The sequence below is a fragment of the Chlamydomonas reinhardtii genome, chromosome 12 (genome assembly GCF_000002595.2).
Source record: "Chlamydomonas reinhardtii strain CC-503 cw92 mt+ chromosome 12, whole genome shotgun sequence".
Taxonomy (NCBI): domain Eukaryota; kingdom Viridiplantae; phylum Chlorophyta; class Chlorophyceae; order Chlamydomonadales; family Chlamydomonadaceae; genus Chlamydomonas; species Chlamydomonas reinhardtii.
This window is the reverse complement of record NC_057015.1, coordinates 5423050-5448064: the sequence shown is the minus strand read 5'-3', so window position 1 is coordinate 5448064 and position 25015 is coordinate 5423050. Positions and strand designations below refer to the sequence as shown.

The following is a 25015-nucleotide window of genomic DNA, read 5'->3' as shown; positions in this document are numbered from 1 at the left end:
TGGACACGTGGAAAGCCCAATTGGGGAAGCCACACCGTTTCCCCCTGCCAATGTTGGGGCCCATTGCCCACTGGGACAGCTTCCAGCCCTCTTGCCCTTGCCCTTGCCCTTGCCAAGGTGTGCTTCCCTCAAGGTGCCGTCTGTGAGTCCCGCCGTTCGGTTGAAGACCTCAAATTTGCTTTACAATTGTAGCCAGGGCACCGAGCATACCGCATTCTGGCCGCCAGTCTCGTCCCTGTAGCGCTCACTCATCAACTCATGGTCTCCCTGGAGACCAGGAACCTATTAGCTCCCTTTGTTCAAGCCTTGGCCATAGCGAAATTTCTTGCAAAACTAGAGCCATGGCGCAAACACACGCACGGTTGATTTCTTGCCCGCAACGCCTCAATGCATTCAACAGAGTCCCCGGCACTCAACAACCTGCTTGCATGTCCCTCCTGCAGTATGTGTTGTGATTGCTCGAGTGCCCCATTGACGTTGGGTCCCCAATCCCAGTCCGTTAGGAATGCGTGCAGGTAAAACGCACGTGCCTGGAAAAATGCCTGGCTCTCATGCCCCTACTGTGTACAGATCATCTCACCATGTTGCACTAAGTGATGCAAACCTCCCCTGATTCTTCAAATGGTTGATGGCACCCCTGCACCCTGCCAGTGTGCAGCCGCGGTATGCCGTACATGCGTCCACGCCGCACGGCGAGTATCGGTCGCCCTGACCTACTCCAATGCACACTCCAAGGCACGCAAGCCTTCGTGCTGACCTACTGCAGCTGCAAACTGCGTACGCTTACTTAGGGCAGCGGCGGCGGCGCCAGGGGCATGGCCTCCTCCTCCGTCGCCGTCACTCCACCGGCAACTTCACTCATGAACGGCTCCAACTCCGGCCCCTCCTGCGGCTGCGAGAAGGCGATGGCCACCAGCGAGCACGCCATGATGACACCTCCGGCCTGCGGGGGCGGGCATGAACGTATGCGTGGAGGTGTCATGATGTGTGCATCTGACGGCACTGTGCATCACAACAGGGGAACGAACCCGCCCGTGCTGCATGCACGCACCGCCATCAAGGCCGTTGTGACCTTGTCCTTGGGGTCGAACCTGCGCGCCCCCGGCAGCAGCTCCTTGAGGCTGATGTACACCATGATGCCCCCAACCAGCCCGAACAGGATGCCGAACACTGCAGAGGCGGGCGGGCGGGCAGGCAGGCAGGCAGGCAGGCAGCCAGGCAGGCAGGCAGGCAGGCAGGGAGGAGGCTCAGCCATGGGAGGACATGGGTTGGTATGGCACACAGGAAGGATGCGTAAGAGGGCCAGGGGGCAAGGCGGCAATGTGCGACACGCCGGCCTTCACACCACTACATTCGCTCACCGGTGTCAGTCATGGAGCCGCCGCACACCACCGCCAGCCCAATTAGTCCGCCCAGCGGCTCCGACAGCGCCGCCAGGGCCGTCCACATGACCGCCTTGAGTCGCTGACCCGTGCCGAAGTACACGGCGCTGGCAATCACCATGCCTGGGCGGCAGAACCGCGGGCGCATCAGTACATAGCAGGGTCAAGACAGTGCATGCACAGACTGCAGCAGATGGACAGCATCATCGAGCCGCACGCAAAGTCAGGCCTGCTAAAAGTGGTGAGGACAAGTTGGCAATGCCCGTCCCGGAACGCACCCTCGGGAATGTTGTGGATCTGTGGTGGGGCAGGGTGGAAAAGCCATCGCAGGTGGGAAAGGGCCAGAACGCAGAACGTTAGCCAGGAAGTTAAGGCGGCGCACACGCGCAGCCCAAAGGTCTTTGAGCAGGCAACAAAACCCTTGTGAAATGAACACATACAAACGCCTAACCCGCGCTCACCGCAATGGCCACTGCGGTGGTGATGCCCGAGGTAATGGAGTCCATGTAGCCCACGAAGGTGACCAGGCCCTCGGGCATGTTGTGCAGCTGTGGATGCAATTGCGTGGGGACATGCGCCGGGGAGCGTGGTAAGCTTTGCCCGTATGTCTGTGTCAGTAGGCTGCCATGAGGCAACCAACGCGTTAACACACCGCCGGAACACCATGACTGCGTGCTCGCCGGTCTACGCATGGTGCAGTCGGTAGGCCCAACCACGGAGCATACCGCAGTGTCCCCTACATGCGGTTACGGTATAACCCACCCACATACTCAGCCATCCACTCACCGCCATGGCCATAGCCGCCAGAAGACCCAGGTGCACCAACTTCTTGGTGCGCTCTTCCTGTGTGCAGGTGTGCGCGTGCATTCGTGTGTGATGTATGGTTCTGAGGGCAGCATCACCGAATCGGCAAGCAAGGATGACTAGGATGGCTAGGAGGTGATGCTGAGCCGCTGGTGATCTTGGGGCCGAACCGCACTGCGTGCCGAAAATGGTGGACAGTACGTCAGCGGTTCCCACTCGCGCACCTGGCTGACGGCGTCCTCCCCACCGGCACTGCTGCCCGCCCTGCCGCCTGCCTGCTTGCCGCCGCCACCCGCCATCACGTCCTCGCCATCGCCGCTCGCCACAGGCTGGGGCGCCACGTGCACCATGACGTGGCTGCAGGGCGGGCAGGCCGCCGCGCTCTTCTCGTCAATGTGCGCCTCGCCGCCAGTACAACAGCAGGACGAGCAGGACGCCGACGCCGACGGGGTGCAGAAGCTGGAACCCGAGGCCAGCATCGACCCATGGTACACGGCACGGTGGCTGATCTTGTCCAGGACCCAGGAGATGGGGAAGCCGGCGAAGAAGCTGGGGGTAGGTGGACGGACAGCCGGCGTGGGGAAACATGAGGAGGTTGCATATCTTGGTTTGGGTTGCAAACAGCGGATAGGTGACGCGCGCCTATCTGCACCGACGAGATGGGCGGGCCAACTCGGCCCTGGGTGTAACCGGGTCTTAAGGAAGGCGCGTGCATCGCTGGCAGCATATCTGTACAATGCGCCGGCACAGCCCACATAAGCCCGCCGGTCCACACCATCTACGCCCTTCCACGCACATGAACCAGCACGCACCATATGGTAGCGTAAGTGAAAGCCTCAGCACTCGTATATCCTGCGTCTTCGAAGTGCCCGATTGCTTTTCCAGCATAAATATCTACAAAGCTGCGCGGGTTCACACGGGCGGGGTGACATAAAATGTATGGTTAAAAGCGCGACGGGCGTGAGGGGGGGACAGCTCGCCTGACAGTCCACACACGCGCGCACGTGGAGGGGCACGAGTGTATGGCGAATTTTTAAGTCGCGCGCACCTGATGTAAAGCATGACGCCAGCAGCAAATGCAAGCGATGCCGCGAGGAACAGGTCATTCTTGACTGGTACGAGCACGATGAAGAGGGCCCCAGCAATTGCAGCCATCCCTACGTAGTGCGCGGGCAATGAGGACCGGGGCAGGCTTCATCGCGAGTATAAGCGGCTATCAATAAATGCGTGTAAAATCCTGGGTCTGGCGTGTTACGCGCGCGCCATAGCTCATCGATTCCTTCCGACCACCTGAAGCACTACTCGCCACCTTTACCTGCTCCAATAACACATGCGAATGCCACACCCAAATCCAAGCTGGAAACACCAGCGCAGCCGGCTCCCATCTTGCCCACTGTTCTTTGCCCAAAGTTCAGTGCAGTTAGGTGGTTGGGACGTCGCCGGCGCGACCTCGCGAACACAAAGTGAGGATTTGCGCTGAAAAGATGTTGTGTTCTAAAGTCGCGTATGTATTCGGCTTTCTATGTAGCAGGGGCGACAGGGGTGACATGAATGCAATTTGGCACTCCTCCAACGCCACACGCTCCGGGCACGCGACGCAGGCGTTGGTTGGTTTTTTGTCTATGGCGAGGCGTGTGCAGTCCGACAAATATCAGTTAATGCACAAGCATAGTTGTAGTGCATTGCATGACCATTCATAATGTGAACGAGAACGACGCGTGCTGTTCGCCCGTGGTCCGCCTGCGTGTGTTCGCCCTCCAGCCCTGCCTCGTGCGGTCGTGCCCCGCCTCCCTGCCTGCCTCCAGCCTTCGGTTTGTATGGAAAGTATGATTACGATCGGAGACCATTCCACTTACTGTATGTATGTGTGCAGAAAGCTTTGCCGTCTGGCGGCGTTTCTTGCGCGCGCACAGGGCGCACGACAGGGCGGCAAAGTCCGTTGACCTTACTTCAGCATAAGAGGGGGCCGAGCGAAAGCGAGCGATTCAACCTGATGCGTTGGTGGTATGAGGCATACGTGTCAGATCTACCGTAAATTTTCCAGGCAACGGCCCCGCCGTCAATGCCGGCCGGCCATCCATGGCTCCGTGGCGAGCACGCGGTATGCCGGAATCGCGCTTGCCGCAGGCTAGTCACAGGCTAATGGTCAATTCACGTAGCAGCAGGGGAGCCCTGCCATCCTTTGCACGGCTGTATCGAGTCGGCGTCGCGTACAGAATACTCATCCAGGCACACGTCGTGTACCAGCGGTTGCCCTCCCCGCATGTTGTGGACTGCGGGTTTGCCCACTTGCCTTCGGCGGTGTACGAGACTCTTGGACAAGTGACAGCAGCTTTCAACCCCTGGCATCAAATGCCCTGTCTTTAACCCTGGCAGATGGATGGAGCAGAAGTTTTCTGAGCTGGGCACATATGGCCCTGGGCCCAGCGGCAGTGGCGGCGCGCATGTTCGGAGCAGAGGGGGCAGGCAAGGCCACGTGGAGGAGGACAGCGCGGTGCCGCCTTCAAAGCGGCGCCGGCGCGCAGGTTGAGACCTGCCGGTGTTGTCTGGTTAGCGACCTGTGCTGACGAGGATGGCGTAGCGGGCAGTCGGCTGCAGCGGCAGGGGTGTTTTCCTTGCTGTCTGGTTGGCCTGCTGCCTGCTGCACTAGTGCTTGATAGCTGGGCGCGACTGGGCACATATGGCGGGCGGTGCCTGTACAAACCGACCCCGGCTATGTCCGGGAGATGAGGCTAGTATCGGAACCTTCGGCCTCAGACGGAGGACGTGGCGTGGCGGCACAGCCCACTTTTCCCTTGCAAGGGAGAGCCACCTTTTCTTGTCTTGTCTGAGCTAATGTAATAAACTGTTTCCTCGCTAGTTCTCGCCATTAATCTTCTAATCGTGTCATCAGAAGGAATGCCGTTTTCATAACATTTGGGGCTCCAGCCAGACCTGCACTCCGGCAGTCCATGCCCACTATCACCATACAAGAGACGATGGAGGTGTGGGGAAACTGGGGGTTGAGCGAGGTGCACCTAAAGGCTGGGGCGTGGACTGGGGATGGTGGGATGCCCTTCAGGTGTTAAACCCCTGGTGCTCCTGACCTGCTCCTATGGCCATAGCCTGTGCCACGACTGTTAACGGTGCGTCCCCTTTTGAGGCCGAGCCCCCGGCGGCGGAGCTGTGCGATACCTGGGGGCTGAGGACCATTCCTGTCTATACTGTACGGTCCACACCGTACATACCGTATTGGTTCCGCCACGGGGGATCGATCGCAACCTACCTCCCCTCGCAGGCCCGAGGCGCACCGACTCCGTGAAACGGGTCCTTGACAGGCCTTTACGGCCGGCCAGAACTTGCGTCTTGAGGAGGAAGAGGGTCAAGTTTCCGGGGCAAGGGTCCACACAACTTCGCAGGCGTGCCCAATCCGCCGCCCCGCGCGTTCACTTACTTCACCCCCCCCACACTTGAACCCCCCCATTCACGTTCGCACACATCTTGCTTACTTGTGACTACGTGTGGTGCTCGATTCACACCAGGACTTATCCTTCTTACTGTATTTCTACTGGTGAATGAGAAACCTTAAGACGCACGCTGGACGCCGTTGGCACGGCGCCGCTTCCTGTGACCATCCCTACTTGCCATGCCGCTCCCTCAGTCGTCCAACACCCACACTACGGTAACTGCCCCTCTTCTCATAGCAGTAAGTAAGGACATACGGACCGGATGAAGAGAATTCATGTTTGCTTATGCCATGCTGTGTCATGCAATGCCCCATACCCGCGCGTGGCGTCAACAAAATTGATGGCTAAGAACACTAAGGACACATGTAGGCATAGCGCAGCATGATACTCACACCGCGTGCCACTGCTTTAATGCCACCAAGTACAAAAGCACGCGATTCACTTAAAAAGGAGGTTCAACCTAGGCACAAACAATGAAGTAAGGTACGTGAGGACGCAATCAGGTTTGCCGCTGGCATTGGCCGCTGGCTCCTCTACGCCTGGCAGCGCGCGTTTCGGTCGTGCCCCACACAAAGAACTGCTGTCTCAAGGTGAAGTACGACGACTGAGCCGAGCCCACTACTGCTACTGCGTCAAGGCCCACTCTTGCCAAACGTGCTACATACTCCTGCGTCCCACAACTCATGTGTATTCTCCCAGGAATTCCGGGGATTTGTGTCCGTGTCAGAACCCACTGCTACTTGTCACCCAAGGACACACCTACATCTGATGGTCAACGAGAGCCCCATACAACCGGCGTTCCTGTTCTCTTCTGCACGTACGTTCTTAGTAAATGAACCAAGACCGGTGCGCAAGCCCCACGCATAATGCTAATATCAGCCACCGCTCAATACCCCGTCTGCATACCTAATGCTTGTGCCCCCTTTTCATTGGGCTCGGGCACATTTAACCCCCCCCCATCCCATAGCTAGCTATGACACCGCGGGTACATGACACGTGAACTCATGGCCCTGTGCAGGTGGTATGATGAATGCAGGGTACGTTTACGGGGCTGCTGGGGCTGCTGGGGCCGCTGTAGCGTTTGTGCACACTAGCGGTACCGTGACCGTAGCTGGCGACGACGTGCTGGCGGGGCCGCCCGGCTGCGAGTACATGATGGCGGTGAGGGACGCACTCATCACGACCATACCTGCGATGGACAGGACAGGCGATGCAGGGGCCCGGGGGCAGGGTAAAGATTGAGGCGGGTCTCATGTGTGGTAATTAGCACAAGCGAGGCGAAAACGGGTTACATGATCCAATAGTGCGTCGGGTCATGGCAGGCAGTGCCGGGAAGCGTGAGGCCTAAGGGCGGCGCACCTAGGACAGTCATGAGTGTGGTGACCTTGTCCTTGGGGTCGAACCTGCGCGCCCCCGGCAGCAGCTCCTTGAGGCTGATGTACACCATGATGCCCGCAACCAGCCCGAACAGGATGCCGAACACTGCAGAGGCGGGCAGGCAGGCACGCGGGCGAGCAGGCAGGGAGGGAGGGAGGGAGGGACGAGGCTCAGCCATGTATGGGTAGACCTGGGTCGGTATGGCACACAGGAAGGATGCGCAGGAGGGCCAGGGGCAAGGCGGCAATGTGCGACACGCCAGCCTTCACACCATTACATTCGCTCACCGGTGTCAGTCATGGAGCCGCCGCACACCACCGCCAGCCCGATCAGCCCGCCCAGGGGCTCCGTGAGGGCGGCGATGGAGGCCCACATTAGGGCGGTGGTCAGGTTCTTGGTGCCGTAATAGACACTGCTGGCGATGACCATGCCTGTGAGGCGGCAGGCGGATGGAAAGTAACGGCGGCGTACGCACGTGCTCAGCGCTGTGGCTGGCCGCAAGACCTACAAGGCGGGCGACCTGACTGCTACCCGGGCATTGCTTGGGACACGCACAAAGCCCCATGTCCCCACCACATACAGGGAGCGCAGTCTGCTTGGCCTGCCAGAAGCGGCGCACCTTCGGGGATGTTGTGGAGCTGCGCCACGCGGTGCGGCGGCGCAGAGGCGGCAGTGCGCAAAGCAGGGCCACAAACAAGATGTCAGCCAGCAGCGGAACGGCATCGGGCACATGTGGTCGCAAGGAGAGGTGGCCACAGGGCCCCAATCAATAACCCCTGATGTCTTACGGTAAGCAGCAAGTCCTCGCAACCCCGGCCCCACTGACCTAAGACGCTCACCGTGATGGCCACTGCGGTGGTGATACCTGCGCCTATGGAGTTCATGTACCCCACGAAGGTGACTAGGCCCTCGGGGCAGTTGTGCAGCGCCACGGCCAGTGCCGCCAGGAAGCCCATGTGCACCAGCGCGCGAGACCGCTCCACCTCCGCCTCCACCTCCGCTGCCACTGCGCCCAATTCCAGGGGCGCCTCCAGCGCCACCTGCACCCTCGAGACCTTGGAGCCCTCCTGCTGGCCCTTCTGGGCCGTGGCGGCGCCGCCAGGCGTATCCAGGGCGGCAGGCTCGCCTGTCACCGCGGCGCCTTTGACCGCCGACGATGGCACGCCGCTTCCGCAGCCGCAGTTGGTGTCTGGGCACGTGAAGGCCGAAAAGGTGGTGTCGGTGGCGGCGTAGGCGAGTGTGCCGCTGTCAAGGTCCACCGGCGCCCGCGCCTCGACCTTGCCTGAGCTGCACCGGAGCGTGGCCCGGCTGGAGCCGGCAATGCCATCGCCCGTGTGCGCGACCTCTGCACCCGCCATGCCGGCTGACCTATCGGTGGCCGTGATGTGCGGCGAGGCGTGCTGCACGCAGATATGTATCTTGCCGCCACTGCTGCTGCGGTCACCGGATGCGTCTATACTGCTAGCATTGCCACCCCCATTGCGACTGCCTCTCCGTTGTATGTACCGCTCAACAAGACTGTCTGCCAGCTTATCCAGCACGTACGAGATTGGGAAGCCAGCAAAGAAGCTGCAGCAAGACGAGGGGGAATGGGAGGGGTTAGCCCATCTACACGGTCGCCATTCCCCGCATACCTTGTGACCCTCTTGTAACCCCGCGGCTGACAGCGCCCTTCACGGGTGCGACATGCCCCCAAGGTGTATGTGGGCCATCCGTGGCCCTCGCCAACGCGGCGTCCCCACACGCGAACAATGTGTTGAGCTTGCGCCTGGGACGGACGACCACTCAGGACGGTGTGAGAGCAGCTTGCTTACCATACTGATGCCAGGAGGTACGACAAAGCCGGGGAGAAACCCGCAGCGGCGAAGGACCCGACTGCTTTATTACTGTAGATGTCTATGAAGGACACATAGCTCATGATGCCTCCTGCGAACGCCAGCGCTGACGCCAGGAACAAGTCATTGTTCAGCGGGAGGAAGATCACCAACTGAGGTTGGATGTATGGAGGCAGGAGGACAAGAGTGGGTGCGGGGCGGGTCACAACTTCTGTCAGCTGTAGTTGATACAGGGCAAATAACATGTCGTGACCCCACAAACATCACGCCAAGACAGTGGTGGGCAAGCCGCCGGAGCATATACACAGGAGCATGGCGGGCATACATCACGCGGCGCACAAAACTGACCAGGGCGCCCAGAACTGAACTGGCTGCCGCTCCAATGACACAGCCATAAGCTATGGCCAAACGTGCGGCTGAGACGCCCGCACAACCAGGCATAGCGCGGCAGGTTCAAAAGCGTTCTGAATGCCAATAAGAGAAGTGATGCGCGCTCGTTGTCTCCTCGTCCCTGTCACTATGCAAACTTCAGAATTCAAATCTCATAGTTGAGAGGCTGGTGTGATACATGATGCGACCCCTCAGGCCGAAACGAGAAGTTTTCGGGACCGTTATGTCGGCGTGGACAAGTGCGTGCACCCCAAGGCAGCAGCTTAATAGTATATGTAGAGCTATACTGTTACTCCCACTCTGCACACACTGAACGGCCGGTTGCCGGAATACCAGCTGGCGCGTGCCTGGCAGAAGCGAAGGCGGGCACATGGTTCATGACACACACTTAGCTCACTGACGGCCCGGGGCCTGCCTTGATACACCTTGTGAATTAGGCATTATCACCGTATGTACACAGGGCCGGGCCGGGCGGGTGAGACTACACTGCCGGCAAAGGCCGCGACTGCTGTACAGCTCTATCTGTACCGCAGAATGGGACAAGATGGAACCGGATTAGAGCAACCCGGTAGCTTTGGCAGTACTGATCATTTAGGTATCCACATAGACCGGGCCCAACTTAACGCTCAGAGGCTATGCTGAGTTACTGCATGGTTCCCCTGTCGGCGGCCTGGCACGTCCTCATGGGGATGGATTCAGGGGGACGTGGGTTCCAACGGTGGGTTCCCTTCTTCCGGCGCGGGCCTCGCCTTTACTGCAGACATGTCTTCACAAGAACTAGCAGTCATTCCATCCTCGCTCACCTTTTCAACGTAAGACATTCTTTGCGCTGGTGTCCTCCGTGTCGGCGTGGTACCATCCTCACATGCGCCCCAGGCCAACTGTCAAGGGAGTTCCCCGACCGCCCCGTGCCAAAACCGGGTAGTGTGCATGGCCAGGGAGAAGCGATGAGGACAGCGACTTGGCCGAAATTTGTGACGAGCATCCGGCTAATCGGCTACTTGCATGCGACACACGACTTGTTTCCGTCGCCTCGCCACTGCCATATTCGTGTTTACAAGTATACCAGCGTTACAACTTCAGTTGCTTGTTGATATACATTAGCTGGTTTGGCAAGCTCAAGCACCATGGCCCTGGCGACGCGCAAGGTGAGATTGAGAAGGTGCCGTTAGATAAGCTGAAATCATGCGCATTTCGCACTTCTAAAACTGGAGTTTAAGAGCGGTGTCATTGTGGCTGATCGCGGCCTTCTGACTCGATTTGCTTGCGTGGCTGGGTTGAGCGCAGGCGTTCTCTGGCAAGTCAACGATTTCCGGTGAGCCAAGGTGGCAGAAGTGCATGGTGCAATTGCTTGCTCGCGCTACCGACGTCAGCTCTCCGTGCCTCACAGCCGGTGCCACACGTTGAACCTGCGGCCTGGTTTTGGCCCAGCCTGGCTAGTCTCTAGTCCTCTGGCCGCCCCCTTCAGTACCCTACCACAATCGCACCTCCCTGATTGCAATGCCTGCGCCCTGCAGCTGCTCGCAGCCGGACCACCGTGACTCGTGTCTGCTGCCAGGCAAGCGGCAGCCCGCGCCGGTCCTTCCTGCAACATACGGCTGCCTTCACCGCTGCCGCTGCCATCCTCCTCGGGTACGTGTCCACCCATGGGGGTATTGAGGATAGGAGTGGCACTCGTCACCAAGTGTGGTTCTAGGGTTGCGGTACACGGTCTAGGCCACGCAGCTGCAAAGGAGGTGCATTAGTGTGTGGGCAAGTCCAACGTGCACGTTGCATGAGAGGGCGTGGGTGGGGACACGTATGTGGCAACCGAACAGGCACGGTGCTCTCGACGTCAGCAGCCAACTGGACATGGCGGGGTCTATACGTCACCGATGCGTCCTGTACCTCACGTCACGCGTCATCTGACTCTCGTGCAACCCCTTTTGCGCTGCTGCGTGCTGCCGCACAGCTCGCAGCCCGGTGCCATCGCCGCCAGCCTGCCCCCCCAGGACATTAAGGTCATCTGCGACGCGGAGTGCAGCGCCAAGCTGGAGTCTGCGCCCGAGGTGTCGCTGCCCAGCGGCCTCAAGTACCGGGAAATCGCGGTCGGCAACGGCCCCACGCCGCCCGTGGGCTTCCAGGTGGGGGCAAGAGGGCAGGGCGTCGTTTCAGCGAGCTGCCTGCCGGCACGTATACTTAGCCGTGGCGCCGAGCTGGGCTGCGCTGAGCTTCTGCTCGTGTCCGCAAGCTGCGAGACCGTTACGAGTTGCCAGGCATGCGAGGCCCGGCAAGTGTGGTCGCTTGCGCCGCGGGGTGCATTAGCCCTGTCGGTAACGCAGCGCATCCGCATGGGGCCGGCGGCGCTTACGGCATGACGGCGCTGATCTGACTCCGGAGCCCACGCATGCTGATGGCTGCTGCTGGTGCAGGTGGTGGTGCACTATGTGGCCATGACACCTAACCTGCGCGTGTTTGACAGCAGCCTTGACAAGGGCAAGCCCTACGACATCCGGTGAGGCCGGCAGGCGGCAGGTGGTGTCGGTTGGCTGGGCCAGAGGGCGGGTGAACGCATTCTGGCAGTAAGCGGCCCCACTGGTGCAGGTGTGGCACGTAGCGTTGTTTGCCGTCCGATGGGCTTGGTGGGGCCGCAGGAGTAGTTGCTGCGCAGGGCGTTTTAGCATGACGTCAACACCATTCCCGCTCATGCGCATGACCGTCAGCCGGTGAACACGGCACTCACCGTCTATCGCCCACGGACCGTATGCATGCGTACCCCACTGCGCTCCATGATGCCCATGTGCCCGACCCATTCGTCGTGTCCCTGGATCGCGGTGCGTGCAGTGTGGGTGCGGGCCAGGTGATCAAGGGCCTGGATGACGGCCTGCTGGACATGAAGCCGGGTGGCATCCGCCGCCTGTACATCCCCGGCGACATGGCCTTCCCCAAGGGCCTCAAGGCCGCGCCCGGCCGGTGAGCTGCACACGCGGGGAGGGAGCACGGCGGGCTTATGGTGCAGCAGGCCTGGCCGGGGAAGGGACACTGTTGTCGAAACCAAACTTTATCCAAGAAATTTAGAGGGATTGCAAACCCGGCATGGGTGGCAGGCCGGCAACTCGGAAGTGCGAATGCAACGGGCTGGGGGATGCGGACGGTAGACGTTGCCAGCTGTCTGCGCGTCGGGTCGGCACTGCACTTGCTGCGCCTTGCCTGAATCTGCGTCCTGCCCTGCTCCCGCCTGCCCCTCCAGCCCCGCCGTGCCGCCCTCGACCCCCGTGGTGTTCGACGTGCAACTGCTGTACATCCCCGGCCTGGAGGCGGACGAGTAAATGTGTGGTCGAAGCTCACCTTGCCGGGAGGTTGGCAAATGCGAGGCGGGAGGTTGAGAAAAGTGAGGGGGAGAAGCCTGGAACCGGTGTTGATTCAAAACGTAGTACCGTAACACCATGCGGCTGTCACTATTGTACGTATCATTGCGTGTGAAGGACATTTTTGGGCTGAGGGGCTAGTATTTTGCGGTCGGCAGGTCGGGCTGTAGGGTTGGCGCTGTCGGTTTTGGGTTACGCAGCTGTTGGAAGCAGTGTATGGATCATTGGGTCCGGCGTGGCATGCAGTTTTTGAATGCAATGCTTGTTTTCTTGTAAACATTCACATCATGTACGGCGTGTGATTCTTCTTTCAATTTTCGTCCTTGTGGCGGCACTGCGTTCGTTCCGGTACGACGTCCTGCCCTACTCAGCTACGCTCCCTAGTTTCCAGCAGCTCGACACTGACCCTCAACGACATGTGTGGCACCAATCAGTCATATGACCTGCGAAGTCCTTTTCCTGCAACAACCCGTTCTTGCCGATTCTACCTTTCAACAACGCAAGATTGCGTTCAAACGCCAACACCAGCAACAGCGACCAGCCTCTACAGAGCCGCAATCAAAGACACGTACCCCTATCCGTAAACCCCAGCCCCATCTTAGTACATGCTGAGCACGCGCTCCACGGGCTGGTTGCACAGCGGGCACGGCTCGCCCACAGCCCGGCCGTCGGCGGCGCTGCAGGCGCGGCAGAAGGCGCGGTGCGCCACGGTGTTGTTGTTGTGCAGGTACACAATCTCGCGCATGCCGCCGCGGCACCGGATGCACTTGGCGGCGTCAAGGCCAGTGGTGTCGTACAGGTGGAAGGAGCCGGGGGCACGCGCCGCAGCAGCGCTGCACGCCGCAGCATCGGCAGCTGCAGAGGGCGCAGTGGGCGCGGGCGCGGCAGCAGAGCTGTAGGCGCGGCCTAGCACGTGAGCCAAGGCGGGGTTGAAGCCCATGAAGGCGGAGGGCGGCGCACGTGGCAGCGGCACGGCGGCTGAAGCAGCAGTGCCTGCGCCAGCCGCTGCAGCAGGGCCGGAAGCGCCCGATGCCGGTGGAGCTGAGGCAGCTTGCGAAGGGGGAAGGCCACCGGGCATAGGCTCCGGAACGGGGATGGGGACCGGAATGGGCACGGCTACCTGCTTGGCCGCTGTAGCGCCCACCAGCTGCGCAGCGAATGCCGGCGCTGGAGCCGCCGCGTCTGTGGCACGGACTGAGGCGGGCGCAGCGGCACCAGTAGCCGCAGCAGGCCGCACCGTGTGTGACGGTGCCTGCTGAGCTTGGGCGCGGAGCTGGGCGGCGGTCAGGGGTGGCGGCGGCGCCGTAGTGATAATGACGGGACGGTTCCAGCTGAAGAGAGCGCTGGTGGTCACAGTGGGCCGAGATGCAGGCGGCGGCGGCGACGGCACAGCGGCGGCAGCATGTGCCGCTGCCGCGGGCTGTGGCGCTGCCGAGCGCTTGCCGTCCGAAGCCGTGGCGTGGGCATAGCTGCGAGGATTGTCGCCCACTGCCGCTGCCGCTGCACTGGAGCGTTCCCCGCGCTTGGGCTGCGGCGATGCTGCCGTCGGTGGCGGCGCGGTGGCATGTTGAGCCGCTATCGCCTCGTCTACGACGCGAGCGAGATGGTCGGATTCCGCTTCCGGCCGCTCTGGTGCGTTCGCAGCCAGGATAGCGGTGAAGGGTAGGTGGTCCGCGAGGGATGGCGCAGTGCCTGGCGGCTTGCCGGCCGCAGCCTTAGGCACTGCTGCAGCCAGAGGCGCGTCTGCATTAGTGGCCGCGGCTGCGGCCGCAGGGCCGGGCGCAGCAGCTTGCTTTGCGGGAGCTGGCTTTGCCTGCGCAGGCACCTTGGGTTTGGTCTTGCTGCCCTGCTTGCTGCTGCCCTGTGAGGTAGACCGGGGCACGGATGTAGGCGCCGCGCTGGCAGCACCGGACTGCGCCGAAGAGGAAGAGGCAGCACGCTCTAACTCCGCAAGCTCAGAGGGAGGCAATGATGGGGGTGCATTGCGCGTGGGTTCCCTGGACGGCGCCGCACGCTCTGCAGCGGCGCCATTGGCTGCCATCTGCGGTTGCTTCGCCTGCTTTTGCTTCTGCGGCTGCTGCCTCAGGCCCTTGGATGACGGCGCAACAGGTACGGCTTCTTCCTTGCGGCCACTGCCGCCGCCGCTACTGCCCGCAGCGGCGGCGGACCTGCACGGCTTGCGTGTGGACGTCCGGGCCTCACGGCCACCGCGGGTGAAGAGGCCGGCCACGTGGTTGACGAACAGCTCCGGCGAGCGTGTCCACGGCGGCCACACGAATACCCACAGGTATACCACCGCCAGCGCCACCAGGAAGGCCAGCCAGCCGCCGGCGCCGCCGCCAGCAGCTGCAGAGGCAGCGGCCGGGGCCTTGCGCTTCTTCTTAGGGCTCGAGGCGCTGCCCGCCTGCGCAGTTGGCTGAACCACGGGGGCGCGGCATGGCATGTGCAGGTAGCAGTCACAAGCTTGGGCCAGGTGTGAGAATGCATCAAACATTCGCACTTCCCCGTATGTAGGGCGCAAAGAAGGCGCCGCTTCCGAAATGCCCACGGATCATCCGCATGCTCTGGTTCCGCCCATTGCACCGCTTCGCCTCTCACCTTGGTGTTGTCAGCCGTCGCGCGCCGCTGGGAGGCCCTGCTGGCCGCGCTGGTAGCCGGGCTGCGCGATGTGGATTGGCCCAGAGCCGCAGTGCAGTGCCACGCGCCCGTCAAAGCACGGTCCAGTACAGACCGGGCGTCGCACATAGGCGGCGGCGGAGCCGAAGGCGCAGCATGGGTAGGCCCAGCATCAATCAGTAGGTCCGCTTCCGTCAGCCCAGTCAACGCCCCTCCCATCGCACGATTACCGCCGCGGACCTCACTGCGCATTCCGCCACCCGAGCTAGCACCCGCAGCAATCACCGAGCTGCTGCGAGGAAAGTGCAGCGGTCTCACATACAGCTTCTCGCATGCCAGGCCCAGCGACCATATCGAGCTGCCTATGTACCACTTCACGTCCGTGTGGCGGGCATAGTCCTCTTCCGTCAAACCATGGTGCAGGGGGTATCCTTGCAGCACACTAACCGCTTGAGCATACACCTCTTCGTACTCGTTCGTGGCCTGCCCCGATATAATGAAAGGCGACAACTCGCGCGCAGCCCGGAGCGCTTCCAGTGCAGCCTGCACCCCATCCAGGCCACGCGACCGGAACGTCCGCACCGCGAGGAGGTTGATGCGAGACGCCAGCTGCAGCCGCTGCCACCAGCCGCCAAAGCCGCCGCCCAGGTCCGCCACCTCCTTCACCGCCGCCACCAGCTGCGGCGTAAGCGCGTAGGTCACGCCGTCCAACACCGCCTCTGCCGGTGTGTAGGCACCGCCGACACTGCTGTTGTTGCTACCGCTCACGTTGAGCAAAGCCAGGCAGATGGGCGGCGGCGGCCGCACAATCCACTGCCCGGAGTAGCCGGTGTATCCGCGGAAGCTGGGCAGGCCGTAGGCGGGCACGCTGCCGCCAAACAGCAGCCAGCCCACCAGCAGCGCGCCCCCACACATGCCAAGGTAGAAGCGGAAGAGCTGGAAGCCCCAGTCAAGCAGGCGCACAAACGTGGAGGGGCAGTCGCCGTGCACAGCCGTCGCGACCGAGGACGCGACGGCCTCGCAGGAGCGCGTGGGGCGCATTGCGCCCGACATGACCATCTCCCGCGCGAGCGTGTCCATGTAGGTGTTGTACCAGCACTTCCGCGCGCTGCTGGTGAGCATCGCTGCCACGCAGATCACCGCCGCCGCCGCGATGAGGGTCAGGCCCAAGGTGCCCGGGTCGCCGGCCCTCAGCTGCTGCCGCCAGTAGCGCAGCGCCAGGCGAGGCCAGGCGAGGCCGGTGTAGAGGCGCGTGCCGGGCTCCGCCAGCACGTCAGTCAGGCCGCCGTAAGCAAGGCCGCCGCTAACGACCGCGATCAGGCACACCACCTGCTGCCAGGTGGGCGCCGGCAGGCCCACGCGCTCCCACAGCTTGGGCGGCTGCATCAGCGTGAGGTACAGCGCCCTGCATTGGACAAGGTGTGGACTAAGCACTACTCACGTACCGCGGACAGTGGCATGGGCGCAGGAGCAGTGGAACGCATGTACGACGTGGTGTGAGTCCTGAGGCTGGCGTGCGGCACGCAGCACACACAGTGTGCTCACAAGGACTCCTGCAGAGTGCGCGTGCGTACTCACATGTATCTCCGGTCCTTATCCCTGGCGACGCTGTCACTGTCGTGTTCGTACATGGAGAGGTGGGACGGCCTGGGCGGCATCCACTCATCACCGCCCCGCGCGGCAACCTTTGCCTGTGGTCACAGGAGCAGGCGAAGCGTTGTGGGAAGTCGGCGCTGGGCGTGGCCGTAGATGTGCCAACCCGTCCACAATACCGCCCGCGGCTGCTTATGAGGTCGACACTGCTGCGTCGCTACTACATGCGTCGGGTGAGCTAGATGTATGCGCGTGCGAGGCGGCCCGGCAGTCCCTGCCTTAGCAGCCACTGTACAAAACTCTCCGCATGACAGTGTGTGACTGCAGCCCACGTCCTCGAGGCCACTGACCTTGCGTGCGCGTGCGGTTGCCCGAATATCGTAGAGCGCGCTGAGCCAAGACGCAAGCACCGGGAAGATGCTGAAGCAGGCGCAGGTTGTCCCGACAAGCTGCGGAAAGTTAGACCGCCCGAGACATAACACGGTCAGCGCAAGCAGCCGATGAGCATAGTAATGTGTCGAAGTCTGCAGGCCCTGCACCCCATCTGGATGCGCTATGCTGTGCCCCTGCATGACTCGCCTGCTTGAAGATGCTCCACTTCAGGCGCCAGGCGAAGGCCGCCTGCATCCACCACCACCACGCCACATCCACAAACGGCCACCCCACACGACCCGACAGCATCTCAGGCGTCAGCGACAGCAGCACCCAGCCCGCCAGAAGGCCGGGCACTGCCAGCTCGTTCCACGCCATGAGCGAGCAGGTGTGTGTGAACGCGTCCCAAGAGTTCCTGGGAGCAAACATGGGAAATGGGTCAAGGGGCGGCGGTTGATAGGCATGTGCCAGAAGCGGCGGAGGCAAATGCTTGGGCATGCCACTTTCTGGGTCCGCCACCACTGTTGCCAACCGGCTGCAGCATTCCCAAGTACGCAATACCGCGCCAACCGCCGATGGTACGCGCAGCAATCGAGCTGCAATCTCCAATCTCGCCACACGCACCTGCAGAGGCCAGCCACGCGCAAGCCTTGCAGCAGTGCCGCCCGGTACCTCCACCTGTCCCTCAGGCTGCAGGCAGACAGCGAGGGCTGACCCGCTAGGTCGTAGTCCCCAGCCTCCGTCGCAAGCGCACACAGGTCGCGGTGCAGCTGAGCCCGCTGGCGCTGACGCAGATCGTAGGGACGAACCAGCTGCTGGAACAGCAGCCAGAAAGGTGCCTGGTGGGGAAACGCACAGGGCAGTGGTCAGGAGCGGTGTGCGGGAAGCGGCATACTTCAGTGCCAGTACTTGCTCCGTGAATCGGTCGTTCACAGCCAAACCCCTCTCCCCTGCAATTCACCGCGCTTACTGTTGTCAAAGCCGTGGCCACCGAGCGACCTTCCATGAACGCCGCAATCATGATCAGACCCGCGTAGCACACGGTGGCTGCCAAAGCGGCCATGCCCAATGCCCACGCGAGGCGGCAGTACTGCAGTCCGCTGATCGCCAGGAAGAAGGGCACGTCCCATGGGTGGCCTGTTGGGCAGGGTAATAGCGCAACGTGGGCATGCCGCAAGTAGAAGTTGAGGGCGGGAACGGAGTGCGCCTGGTAACGCTGCGTACTGTATTGCAAGCTTCAGCACGGACGTTCGAGAGTGGCCACCCGACTTCGAGGAAGTCGGGCAGGCTCGTCCCACACGCAACACCCCTCCCCCTCAACCCGCAACGCCACCCAGACCGCTGCGACTCGCCCATCATGTTCATCATGCTATGAAGTAGCGCGACAATGGAGGCGTTTAAGCAGCGGGTACCCCCCCGAACGTACCGCGAGGCAGGAGATTCGGCAGGGCCGACAATGGCGCCGGCTCCGGCTGATGGGGTTCCTGCGAGGCGTCTGTGCTGGCTCCAGCGTCCGATGCTAAGGCACTAATAATAGGCAGCATCGCCGCAACGAGGACTATAAACTTGAGAGCCTGCATTTTGCAACCCCTTCCTCGCCAGTGTCCAGCACCTAGGCACATGCGCTCCAAAGAACACGCTTCAAAGCAAAATCTTTAAACTGGGGAAGAGTTCAAACTGACGCCGTGTTTGCACTGGCGTAGGCTTTTCGCGCAGGCTTTAGCGGTCAAGTCCCAAGCGCATTGTGACTATTGCATTTGGAGTACATGAGGTACAGGCACTGTTCAATTACGAGATTGTTTAGCTCCTGGCCGAGGTTGCAGGTGAGATGTGCTGCGCGCGTGCTGCTGCATGGGACTGCATGGGACAGCCGGACAGGGGCTGCATGGGACAGGGGCTGCATGGGCGCCGTTGAAGAAGACCCTAGAACACACGAACACGGCAACACGCTGCAGGGTTTGCCGGCATCCCCCGGTCGGAAACAAGAGCCCCGGCTATTCGACGGGAGACACCAATAGGTACAAAATGTAGAGATGCGGCCCAGCGCGCACTACCGGAAGATTGCTGCCGGAAGATTGCTAGTGGGCCGAAGTCCAGCGGAAAGCAAAAGCCACAAAGCGGAATCCTCAACCTGTGGTCATCCGTGCCCTGACGCCCGTGCCGTGTCCTCCTGCCTCCTGTCTCCCCCTGCCTCCTGTCGCCTCCTGTCTCCTGTCTCCTCCTGCCTCCTGTCGCCTCCTGTCTCCTGTCACCTCCTGTCTCCTGGTTCTGCATCCTGTCTCCTGCCAGTTCAACACGCTCCTCGGTCCCCTGGCGCCGGCCGCCCCACCCTCCGCGAGGCCCTCGCGGGGCAGCTCATCCCGCCCAACACGCCTTGTGACCTCCTGCAATTGCAACCTGCTGCTTCCCTCCACGTCATTTACGACAATGCCCTTCATTATCGGGCTCTAGACGCTGCGGCGCTTCTTCAGGGCCGCCGACTGCTTCTTCTTGGACTTCTCACTGCGCTTCTTGGGGATGCCCTTGCTGCACTGGTTGCCCAGGTTGATCAGGGTGTTCTTCATCATCTCCTTTGGCGGCTCGACCTTGACGTCCTCCAGGGGGTAGACGGGTAGTACTGCCGCGGCTCCTTTGAACGGGCCTTGATCGCGGCAGCCTGCAAACATAACATGGTGACGGCTCACCCAGGGCTCACCCAGGGCACACCCGCCGCCGCCCCCTGCCCCCCACCCCCCGCCCCCCACCACTCACCGCCGTGGCGTGCGTCATGGAGCTGGGGTAAACTGAAACAACCAGCACGCACGTAGTTGCCTCCACTGGCGCCACGCGGTGCAGGTTGGGCTTGGAGCCTGTCGTCGAGTCCATTGAGTACGCCGCAGTGTACTCAATCTCGTCCTCCTCTCCTCCCGCCATGCGGAGGCTGATGCGCCCCGCCCCGTCGCCGCCCACCTTCATGACGTAGCGGTATAGGTTAACGAAGTGCTTGCTAGTGAATGCGAATGCAAGACGCCGATAGGTGTATCTGCAAAAGATGCGTCTTGCAGCTTCGTTAGATAAGAACGCCCAATCTTGGGTTTTGGCCCCGCCCGGAACCCGTGCGCACCCGGGTGCACTCACGCGGCCTTGTATTCGTATGTCTATGGCCATGCGCGGCTTCCAGACGGAGTGGTACTGGGTGTGGACCGGCATCGGCTATACGTGCTCGGCATGGCGCTGCTGCAGCTGGCGGCGCAGGTGGTGGCGCTCACCTACCTGGGACGTGAGTGGCTTGGGCACGCGGTGGGCGGGCGGGACAACCGCGCATAGCATGCATGCATGCATGCATGCGCACTCCTGATGTATGCTTGTGAGAACTCGTGGCGAGTCACGTTGCTTGCCCCGTGCGCAGTATTCCCAGACGCATGGATGCGGTGATGCAGAGCGAGGGCGCTAAGCTGTAAGCTATGGGCTCCTCCTTCCGAGAACGGCCCGGGGTGACGGGCAGGACCGAGTTAAGGGCTTGCTGTTGCATGGTGGACCGAAAGGCGGGGATGACTTAACTGGGGCCCACGGCGAGGCGCAAGGTGAGGCGCTTCCAGTGCCCAGAGCGGCACTGCAGCACACGTGCCGAAGTCACGAAGTGCGTTACGCCAGCTAGCCTGTGAGCTGTGTCAGAGTATTTGTTGCCAGTGCAAATCTTCACATCCGCACCGCCTCCACAAAACTGACTACAGCAGCCTTGCTCAGCGGTGAGGTACTTGTTCAGGCCCTAATGGGGAATCGTAAACACAGCCAGGGTATACCGTACTCGTACCGGACTTCGGCGCCTTGCAACAATAGTTCAGCCCGTACAGGTTCGTCAGTACCGCAGAAACAGCAGTGGACGATCTCCTCGCGCACATGCCCCAGACCTCACAGCATAGCAAGCCTCCCATCAGCTGCGGGTCTCCACATCTGTGCCTTCCGGAGGCAGCCCTCCTGCACGCTCCTCCCTCCCCAGCCGTCTCTGAACACTCAGTACATGCTGAGCACGCGCTCCACGGGCTGGTTGCACAGTGGGCACGGCTCGCCCACAGCCCGGCCGTCGGCGGCGCTGCAGGCGCGGCAGAAGGCGCGGTGCGCCACGGTGTTGTTGTTGTGCAGGTACACCAGCTCGCGCATTCCGCCGCGGCACCGGATGCACTTGGCGGCGTCAAGGCCAGTGGTGTCGTACAGGTGGAAGGAGCCGGGGGCATGCGCCGCAGCAGCGCTGCCCGCTGCGGCATCGGCGGCTGCAGAGGGCGCAGTGGGCGCGGGCGCGGCAGCAGAGCTGTATGCGCGGCCTAGCACGTGCGCCAAGGCGGGGTTGAAGCCCATGAAGGCGGAGGGCGGCGCACGTGGCAGTGGCACGGCGGCTGAAGCAGCAGTAGCTGCGGCAGCCGCTGCAGCAGGGCCGGAAGCGCCCGATGCCGGTGGAGCTGAGGCGGCTTGCGAAGGGGGAAGGCCCGGCGCCAAAACCACCACGTTTACAGTTAAGGGCAGGGACTTTGTCAGACGCTCGGCACGCCACACGACGCAAGACACGCCGACGCCACGAACTCAGACGATTGATGGAATGATGGCACTGCATTCAAGCATATTCGCGTTGCGTGAGTAGAGCGCATCCTTCACCATCGTCCAAGACGCTGAGCGCGGCCCAGAAGAGTAGCAATGCTGTTTGATGGTTCGGACAGGACCCTCGGGACGACTTGGGCGTTGGGACGACTGCAGGCATGTGCATCGAGTCCATGCGGTGGTGCGTGCGATGGGACAGGGCAAGGGGCAAGTTGGAGTAGTCCCGTGGTGGTCCATGCGGGTTGGCTTGAGGGGAGTGTGGAAGCCCTTTGCGCCTTCTACCCTGGTCCCCTTGTGGGCACTTAGCCCCGCAATCGTGCAAGCAAATGATTTGATCTCCGTCACAGACGTCACACCGCCACTGTCGGGGATGAGTCGGCATAGGTCGGATTGGGTAGGCACGAATCCGGCAGTCCTCAGCAGTCTAATTGCTCTCCAAAAGCAAGTGCGACCCAAACCTCTCATTAGCACATATTAATACAGCTTTGACGTCTGTTGGTTCCATAACGTGCAAGCTGGTTCGTGCCCAGCCCAGACGCTCACGCTCTCAGCTACCTTTTCGGCTTGTGTTAGCAAATGCAGACTGGGTTGGTACAGCGGGGTGCGGGGTTGCGCGTTGCTGGGCAGCATCGGCGGATTGCAGCGCCTCCCCGCGTTGGCGAGCAGCGATCCTCTCATATTTGCAGCGCAAGTGCATCTGCAAATGTGGGGCCGTCGACGTCAGGCAATGCTGGGCCACTTCAGCTCGCGCAAGCGGTGGGCTTGGTCCTTGACAACGCGCGCCGGGGCCTCGTCCTTAAGGCCCTGAAGGCGAATCGGTCAATGCGACGTCAATTCGACAGGTACAGGCCACAAATGAACTTAGCGGCCGAGATCGCGTAAAAGGGGCTCTAACGCTTGCCATGCTCCATAACGCTCCCGGCATTGATTTGCGGGCAAGGAGTGGATTTCCGCGCTCGCGAATAAATTCCCATCTCCAAAATTCTTGCAGCGCAATCCTTGCCGACAACAGCTCGATGGCACAGCCGGGTCTGGCTGTGCCCCTGCTGGCTGCGGGCTTAGCGATTCCCCCGGTTCCCGGCAACGGGGTGGCTGACCTGCTCACCAACCGCGTCTTCCTGGTCGGCTTCTGGTCCTGGTTCTCTGCTCAGTTCCTCAAGGTGCGGTGTCCGTGGGTTTTGCGCCAACCATCTGCTCTTGCTGCGCCGTGCCGGTCCCACCGGTGGCCATGGTCGGGCACCTCGTTACCTACCTGTGCTGCCGGGTAGCGTGCCTTGGCCTTATCTCACATTCCCCTCACACGTATTTGTGTTGTACCAACTCAGATATTTACGAAACGTTTTAAGAAAGGCGTCTGGGACCTCGGGGCGATGCTGGAGTCTGGCGGCATGCCCTCCTCACACTCGTCCCTGTGCGCGGTGAGTCGACGCCATTTGTGTACCGGTAGCCCGGAGCGCGGGCTCATAAAGGCGTGAGTTGATGTGCTTTGGGGCTGCCACCATCTGCATACGGCGGATTCTCGCCGCCACAGCGTCACAGTGTACGCCTCGTGTAAACAGCTCCCTACCATCAGTAATCTGACTGTGGTGACGCGCGCGCAGGGCATCACGACGGCCATCGCCATCCAGCAGGGGCTGGGCAGCCCCCTGTTCGCGGCCTGCCTGTGCTTCAGCGTCATTGTCATGTACGACGCCATGGGTGTCCGGCGGCATGCAGGTGCGGGCGTAAGATGGGACCGACGTGGCGTGGCGTGCTGCGGGCTTCCCTGCCCAGCCCAGGGCAGACAGTGGTAACATAGGACAATGGGACATGTATCGCATGTGTGCAACTTCCTGGGGGTTCGGCGCCGTGATGCGCACGCAAGCGTACGGTATGTCCACTAGGTATGGCGGCCCAGGCCAAGGGCTTGTGTCTCGGTGTCGGTTCTTGGCTGCATCCTGCTCAGTCTGTTGTGCCCGCCATGGACGCAAATGGGACGCTTCATGAGTAGGAGGGCGTGGGTGTCGAGGCTAAGCCTCTGGCGTGAGCTGGGTGAATCGGCATCTAGTGCAGATCTTGGTGCTAGTAACAAATACTCAAACGAGAACTTTGAAGACTGAAGTAGCATGCACCGTCTGTTGCGCATGCACCACGGTACGCAGGCAAGCAGGCGGAGGTGCTGAACAAAGTGATTGACGAGCTACTGGATGACGACCACCCCATGGGCGAGGTGAAGCTCAAAGAGGTGCTGGGGCACACGCCGCGCCAGGTGAGGCAGCGCAGCAGGGCAGCCGCCAGGCGTATGTCGTCGTATGTGACAGCGTCGGGTGCCAGCAACTTCACTTGTGAGACTGGAGTGCCAGGCTATGTGGGTTCTGCGCGCATTGACTTCCTGTGTCCTGAGCTGTTGCATTTTTCAGCGCGATAGGCGTCCTACGCCCAGAAAGGATGTGACGCTGCTTTCGTGTTGGCATTTGACTTGTGCCATTCCTACAGGTGGTCTGCGGTGGCCTGCTCGGCCTGGCGGTGGGCCTGTTCTTCCCGGCGTGCTGAGCAGCAGGCGCCGCGCGAGCAGGCGGGTTACAGCCACAGGCAAGGAGGCGCATGGTGGAACTTGGACCTGGAACCGAAAGCCGTAGCGGGCGAGGTGCACGGACGCGGTCACCGGATGTGCACGTGGGTGTGCACCCAGGGTGCTCAGGCGTAGGGGCTTCGTCTCGTGTGAGGAGTGGTAAAATCATCGATGCCGCGCTGCCTAGCTGGTGGTGGTGATGGCCCTGTTGGGCGGCTTAGTGGAGAGCGTTGGCAGTACGTGCGCTCGTGTGAGCAGCGTAAGCGTCTTGGGGAATGGGTCCGGTGTGGGATGCGGATTGGAGCTAGGCGTGGGCGTGCGCATCGCACAACACGCGTGAGCCGTCTACGCTGGATACGATAGCGAAATACGTGCCATGGCAATTACTGCCCTCCCTGAACCACCGTGGGAGAATGGGAGGGAAGTGCGGAAACGCATCGACGTCCCACGAGCGGAAAGGGACGGAGGGCGTCATCATGCGTGGCTTAGCCGGTATAGTATACTCGAAATCCTCGGCATTGTATGTCTGTGCGTGTTATCGGTTAGTGAGTGCGTTTGCGGAGAGGGGTTGAACTGTTTTGGGTGTCGTTGTGGAGGGGGCATCGAGGCCTGCGTCGCTGAGTTTGCATTCGCTACCGCCTCGCGTGGAAGCACCTGGTCTGCGACAGTGCGAATCACTGCACCGCAATGAAGAAAGACAGCATTTCATGAACTGCAGCTGTAATCTGAG

The 25015-nt window shown here is 61.6% G+C and overlaps 7 protein-coding genes across 7 annotated transcripts; 2 read left to right on the top strand and 5 right to left on the bottom strand.

Annotated features, from left to right (window-relative positions):
* Positions 1-168: 168 nt before the first annotated feature.
* On the bottom strand, positions 169-3869 carry CHLRE_12g530400v5 (uncharacterized protein). The gene is made up of 10 exons (XM_001692993.2): positions 3502-3869; positions 3235-3343; positions 2999-3088; positions 2411-2735; positions 2169-2225; positions 1844-1930; positions 1661-1679; positions 1362-1505; positions 1052-1170; positions 169-943 (listed from the first exon to the last, which is right to left on the bottom strand). Exons 2-10 carry the CDS (start codon positions 3339-3341, stop codon positions 788-790), a joined length of 1104 nt encoding a protein of 367 aa, XP_001693045.2. The 5' UTR covers positions 3342-3343; positions 3502-3869; the 3' UTR covers positions 169-787.
* A 1508-nt stretch (positions 3870-5377) lies between these two features.
* CHLRE_12g530350v5 (uncharacterized protein) lies at positions 5378-9759 on the bottom strand. Its single transcript, XM_043068555.1, has 7 exons — positions 9193-9759; positions 8824-8996; positions 7849-8578; positions 7629-7647; positions 7297-7440; positions 6992-7114; positions 5378-6821 (listed from the first exon to the last, which is right to left on the bottom strand). Exons 1-7 carry the CDS (start codon positions 9283-9285, stop codon positions 6676-6678), a joined length of 1428 nt encoding a protein of 475 aa, XP_042918650.1. The 5' UTR covers positions 9286-9759; the 3' UTR covers positions 5378-6675.
* Positions 9760-10019: 260 nt separating this feature from the next.
* Positions 10020-12869, top strand: CHLRE_12g530300v5 (uncharacterized protein). Its single transcript, XM_001692877.2, has 7 exons — positions 10020-10382; positions 10522-10549; positions 10752-10866; positions 11186-11357; positions 11646-11728; positions 12058-12186; positions 12464-12869. Exons 1-7 carry the CDS (start codon positions 10362-10364, stop codon positions 12540-12542), a joined length of 627 nt encoding a protein of 208 aa, XP_001692929.1. The 5' UTR covers positions 10020-10361; the 3' UTR covers positions 12543-12869.
* An 8-nt stretch (positions 12870-12877) lies between these two features.
* CHLRE_12g530250v5 (uncharacterized protein) lies at positions 12878-18949 on the bottom strand. Its single transcript, XM_043068554.1, has 8 exons — positions 18589-18949; positions 18133-18299; positions 17787-18001; positions 17370-17577; positions 17141-17239; positions 16776-16888; positions 15180-16602; positions 12878-14997 (listed from the first exon to the last, which is right to left on the bottom strand). The coding sequence occupies exons 1-8, from the start codon at positions 18704-18706 to the stop codon at positions 13180-13182; spliced, it is 4161 nt and encodes a 1386-aa protein (XP_042918649.1). The 5' UTR covers positions 18707-18949; the 3' UTR covers positions 12878-13179.
* Positions 18950-19067: 118 nt separating this feature from the next.
* CHLRE_12g530200v5 (uncharacterized protein) lies at positions 19068-20179 on the bottom strand. Its single transcript, XM_043068553.1, has 2 exons — positions 19914-20179; positions 19068-19747 (listed from the first exon to the last, which is right to left on the bottom strand). Exons 1-2 carry the CDS (start codon positions 20115-20117, stop codon positions 19610-19612), a joined length of 342 nt encoding a protein of 113 aa, XP_042918648.1. The 5' UTR covers positions 20118-20179; the 3' UTR covers positions 19068-19609.
* Positions 20180-20687: 508 nt separating this feature from the next.
* CHLRE_12g530150v5 (uncharacterized protein) lies at positions 20688-21849 on the bottom strand. The gene has a single exon (XM_043068552.1). It carries the CDS (start codon positions 21495-21497, stop codon positions 21156-21158), a length of 342 nt encoding a protein of 113 aa, XP_042918647.1. The 5' UTR covers positions 21498-21849; the 3' UTR covers positions 20688-21155.
* A 318-nt stretch (positions 21850-22167) lies between these two features.
* CHLRE_12g530100v5 (uncharacterized protein) lies at positions 22168-25015 on the top strand. The gene is made up of 6 exons (XM_001692878.2): positions 22168-22576; positions 22726-22894; positions 23060-23152; positions 23336-23450; positions 23876-23982; positions 24210-25015. Exons 1-6 carry the CDS (start codon positions 22557-22559, stop codon positions 24264-24266), a joined length of 561 nt encoding a protein of 186 aa, XP_001692930.2. The 5' UTR covers positions 22168-22556; the 3' UTR covers positions 24267-25015.

What these genes read in the sequence shown, in the direction of transcription:
- CHLRE_12g530100v5 (XM_001692878.2), top strand. Translation starts at nt 22,557, where the DNA reads ATGCGACGTCAATTCGACAG. An exon ending in ATGCGACGTCAATTCGACAG is followed by an intron (nt 22,577 to 22,725) that starts GTACAGGCCACA and finishes AAATTCTTGCAG; the next exon opens with CGCAATCCTTGCCGACAACA. An exon ending in CACACTCGTCCCTGTGCGCG is followed by an intron (nt 23,153 to 23,335) that starts GTGAGTCGACGC and finishes ACGCGCGCGCAG; the next exon opens with GGCATCACGACGGCCATCGC.
- CHLRE_12g530150v5 (XM_043068552.1), bottom strand. Translation starts at nt 21,497, where the DNA reads ATGGGCTTCAACCCCGCCTTGGCGCACGTGCTAGGCCGCGCATACAGC.
- CHLRE_12g530250v5 (XM_043068554.1), bottom strand. Translation starts at nt 18,706, where the DNA reads ATGCTGCCTATTATTAGTGCCTTAGCATCGGACGCTGGAGCCAGCACA. An exon ending in TGGCCACGGCTTTGACAACA is followed by an intron (nt 18,002 to 18,132) that starts GTAAGCGCGGTG and finishes TTTCCCCACCAG; the next exon opens with GCACCTTTCTGGCTGCTGTT. An exon ending in GATAAGGACCGGAGATACAT is followed by an intron (nt 16,603 to 16,775) that starts GTGAGTACGCAC and finishes TGTCCAATGCAG; the next exon opens with GGCGCTGTACCTCACGCTGA.
- CHLRE_12g530400v5 (XM_001692993.2), bottom strand. Translation starts at nt 3,341, where the DNA reads ATGGCTGCAATTGCTGGGGCCCTCTTCATCGTGCTCGTACCAGTCAAG. An exon ending in TTCACTTACGCTACCATATG is followed by an intron (nt 2,736 to 2,998) that starts GTGCGTGCTGGT and finishes ACCTACCCCCAG; the next exon opens with CTTCTTCGCCGGCTTCCCCA. An exon ending in CGGCTCCATGACTGACACCG is followed by an intron (nt 1,171 to 1,361) that starts GTGAGCGAATGT and finishes CCGCCTCTGCAG; the next exon opens with TGTTCGGCATCCTGTTCGGG.
- CHLRE_12g530300v5 (XM_001692877.2), top strand. Translation starts at nt 10,362, where the DNA reads ATGGCCCTGGCGACGCGCAAG. An exon ending in TGGCAAGTCAACGATTTCCG is followed by an intron (nt 10,550 to 10,751) that starts GTGAGCCAAGGT and finishes TGCGCCCTGCAG; the next exon opens with CTGCTCGCAGCCGGACCACC. An exon ending in GCCGCTGCCATCCTCCTCGG is followed by an intron (nt 10,867 to 11,185) that starts GTACGTGTCCAC and finishes GCTGCCGCACAG; the next exon opens with CTCGCAGCCCGGTGCCATCG.
- CHLRE_12g530200v5 (XM_043068553.1), bottom strand. Translation starts at nt 20,117, where the DNA reads ATGAAGGTGGGCGGCGACGGGGCGGGGCGCATCAGCCTCCGCATGGCG. An exon ending in CCATGACGCACGCCACGGCG is followed by an intron (nt 19,748 to 19,913) that starts GTGAGTGGTGGG and finishes GAGGACGTCAAG; the next exon opens with GTCGAGCCGCCAAAGGAGAT.
- CHLRE_12g530350v5 (XM_043068555.1), bottom strand. Translation starts at nt 9,285, where the DNA reads ATGCCTGGTTGTGCGGGCGTCTCAGCCGCACGTTTGGCCATAGCTTAT. An exon ending in TACCTCCTGGCATCAGTATG is followed by an intron (nt 8,579 to 8,823) that starts GTAAGCAAGCTG and finishes GTCTTGCTGCAG; the next exon opens with CTTCTTTGCTGGCTTCCCAA. An exon ending in CGGCTCCATGACTGACACCG is followed by an intron (nt 7,115 to 7,296) that starts GTGAGCGAATGT and finishes CCGCCTCTGCAG; the next exon opens with TGTTCGGCATCCTGTTCGGG.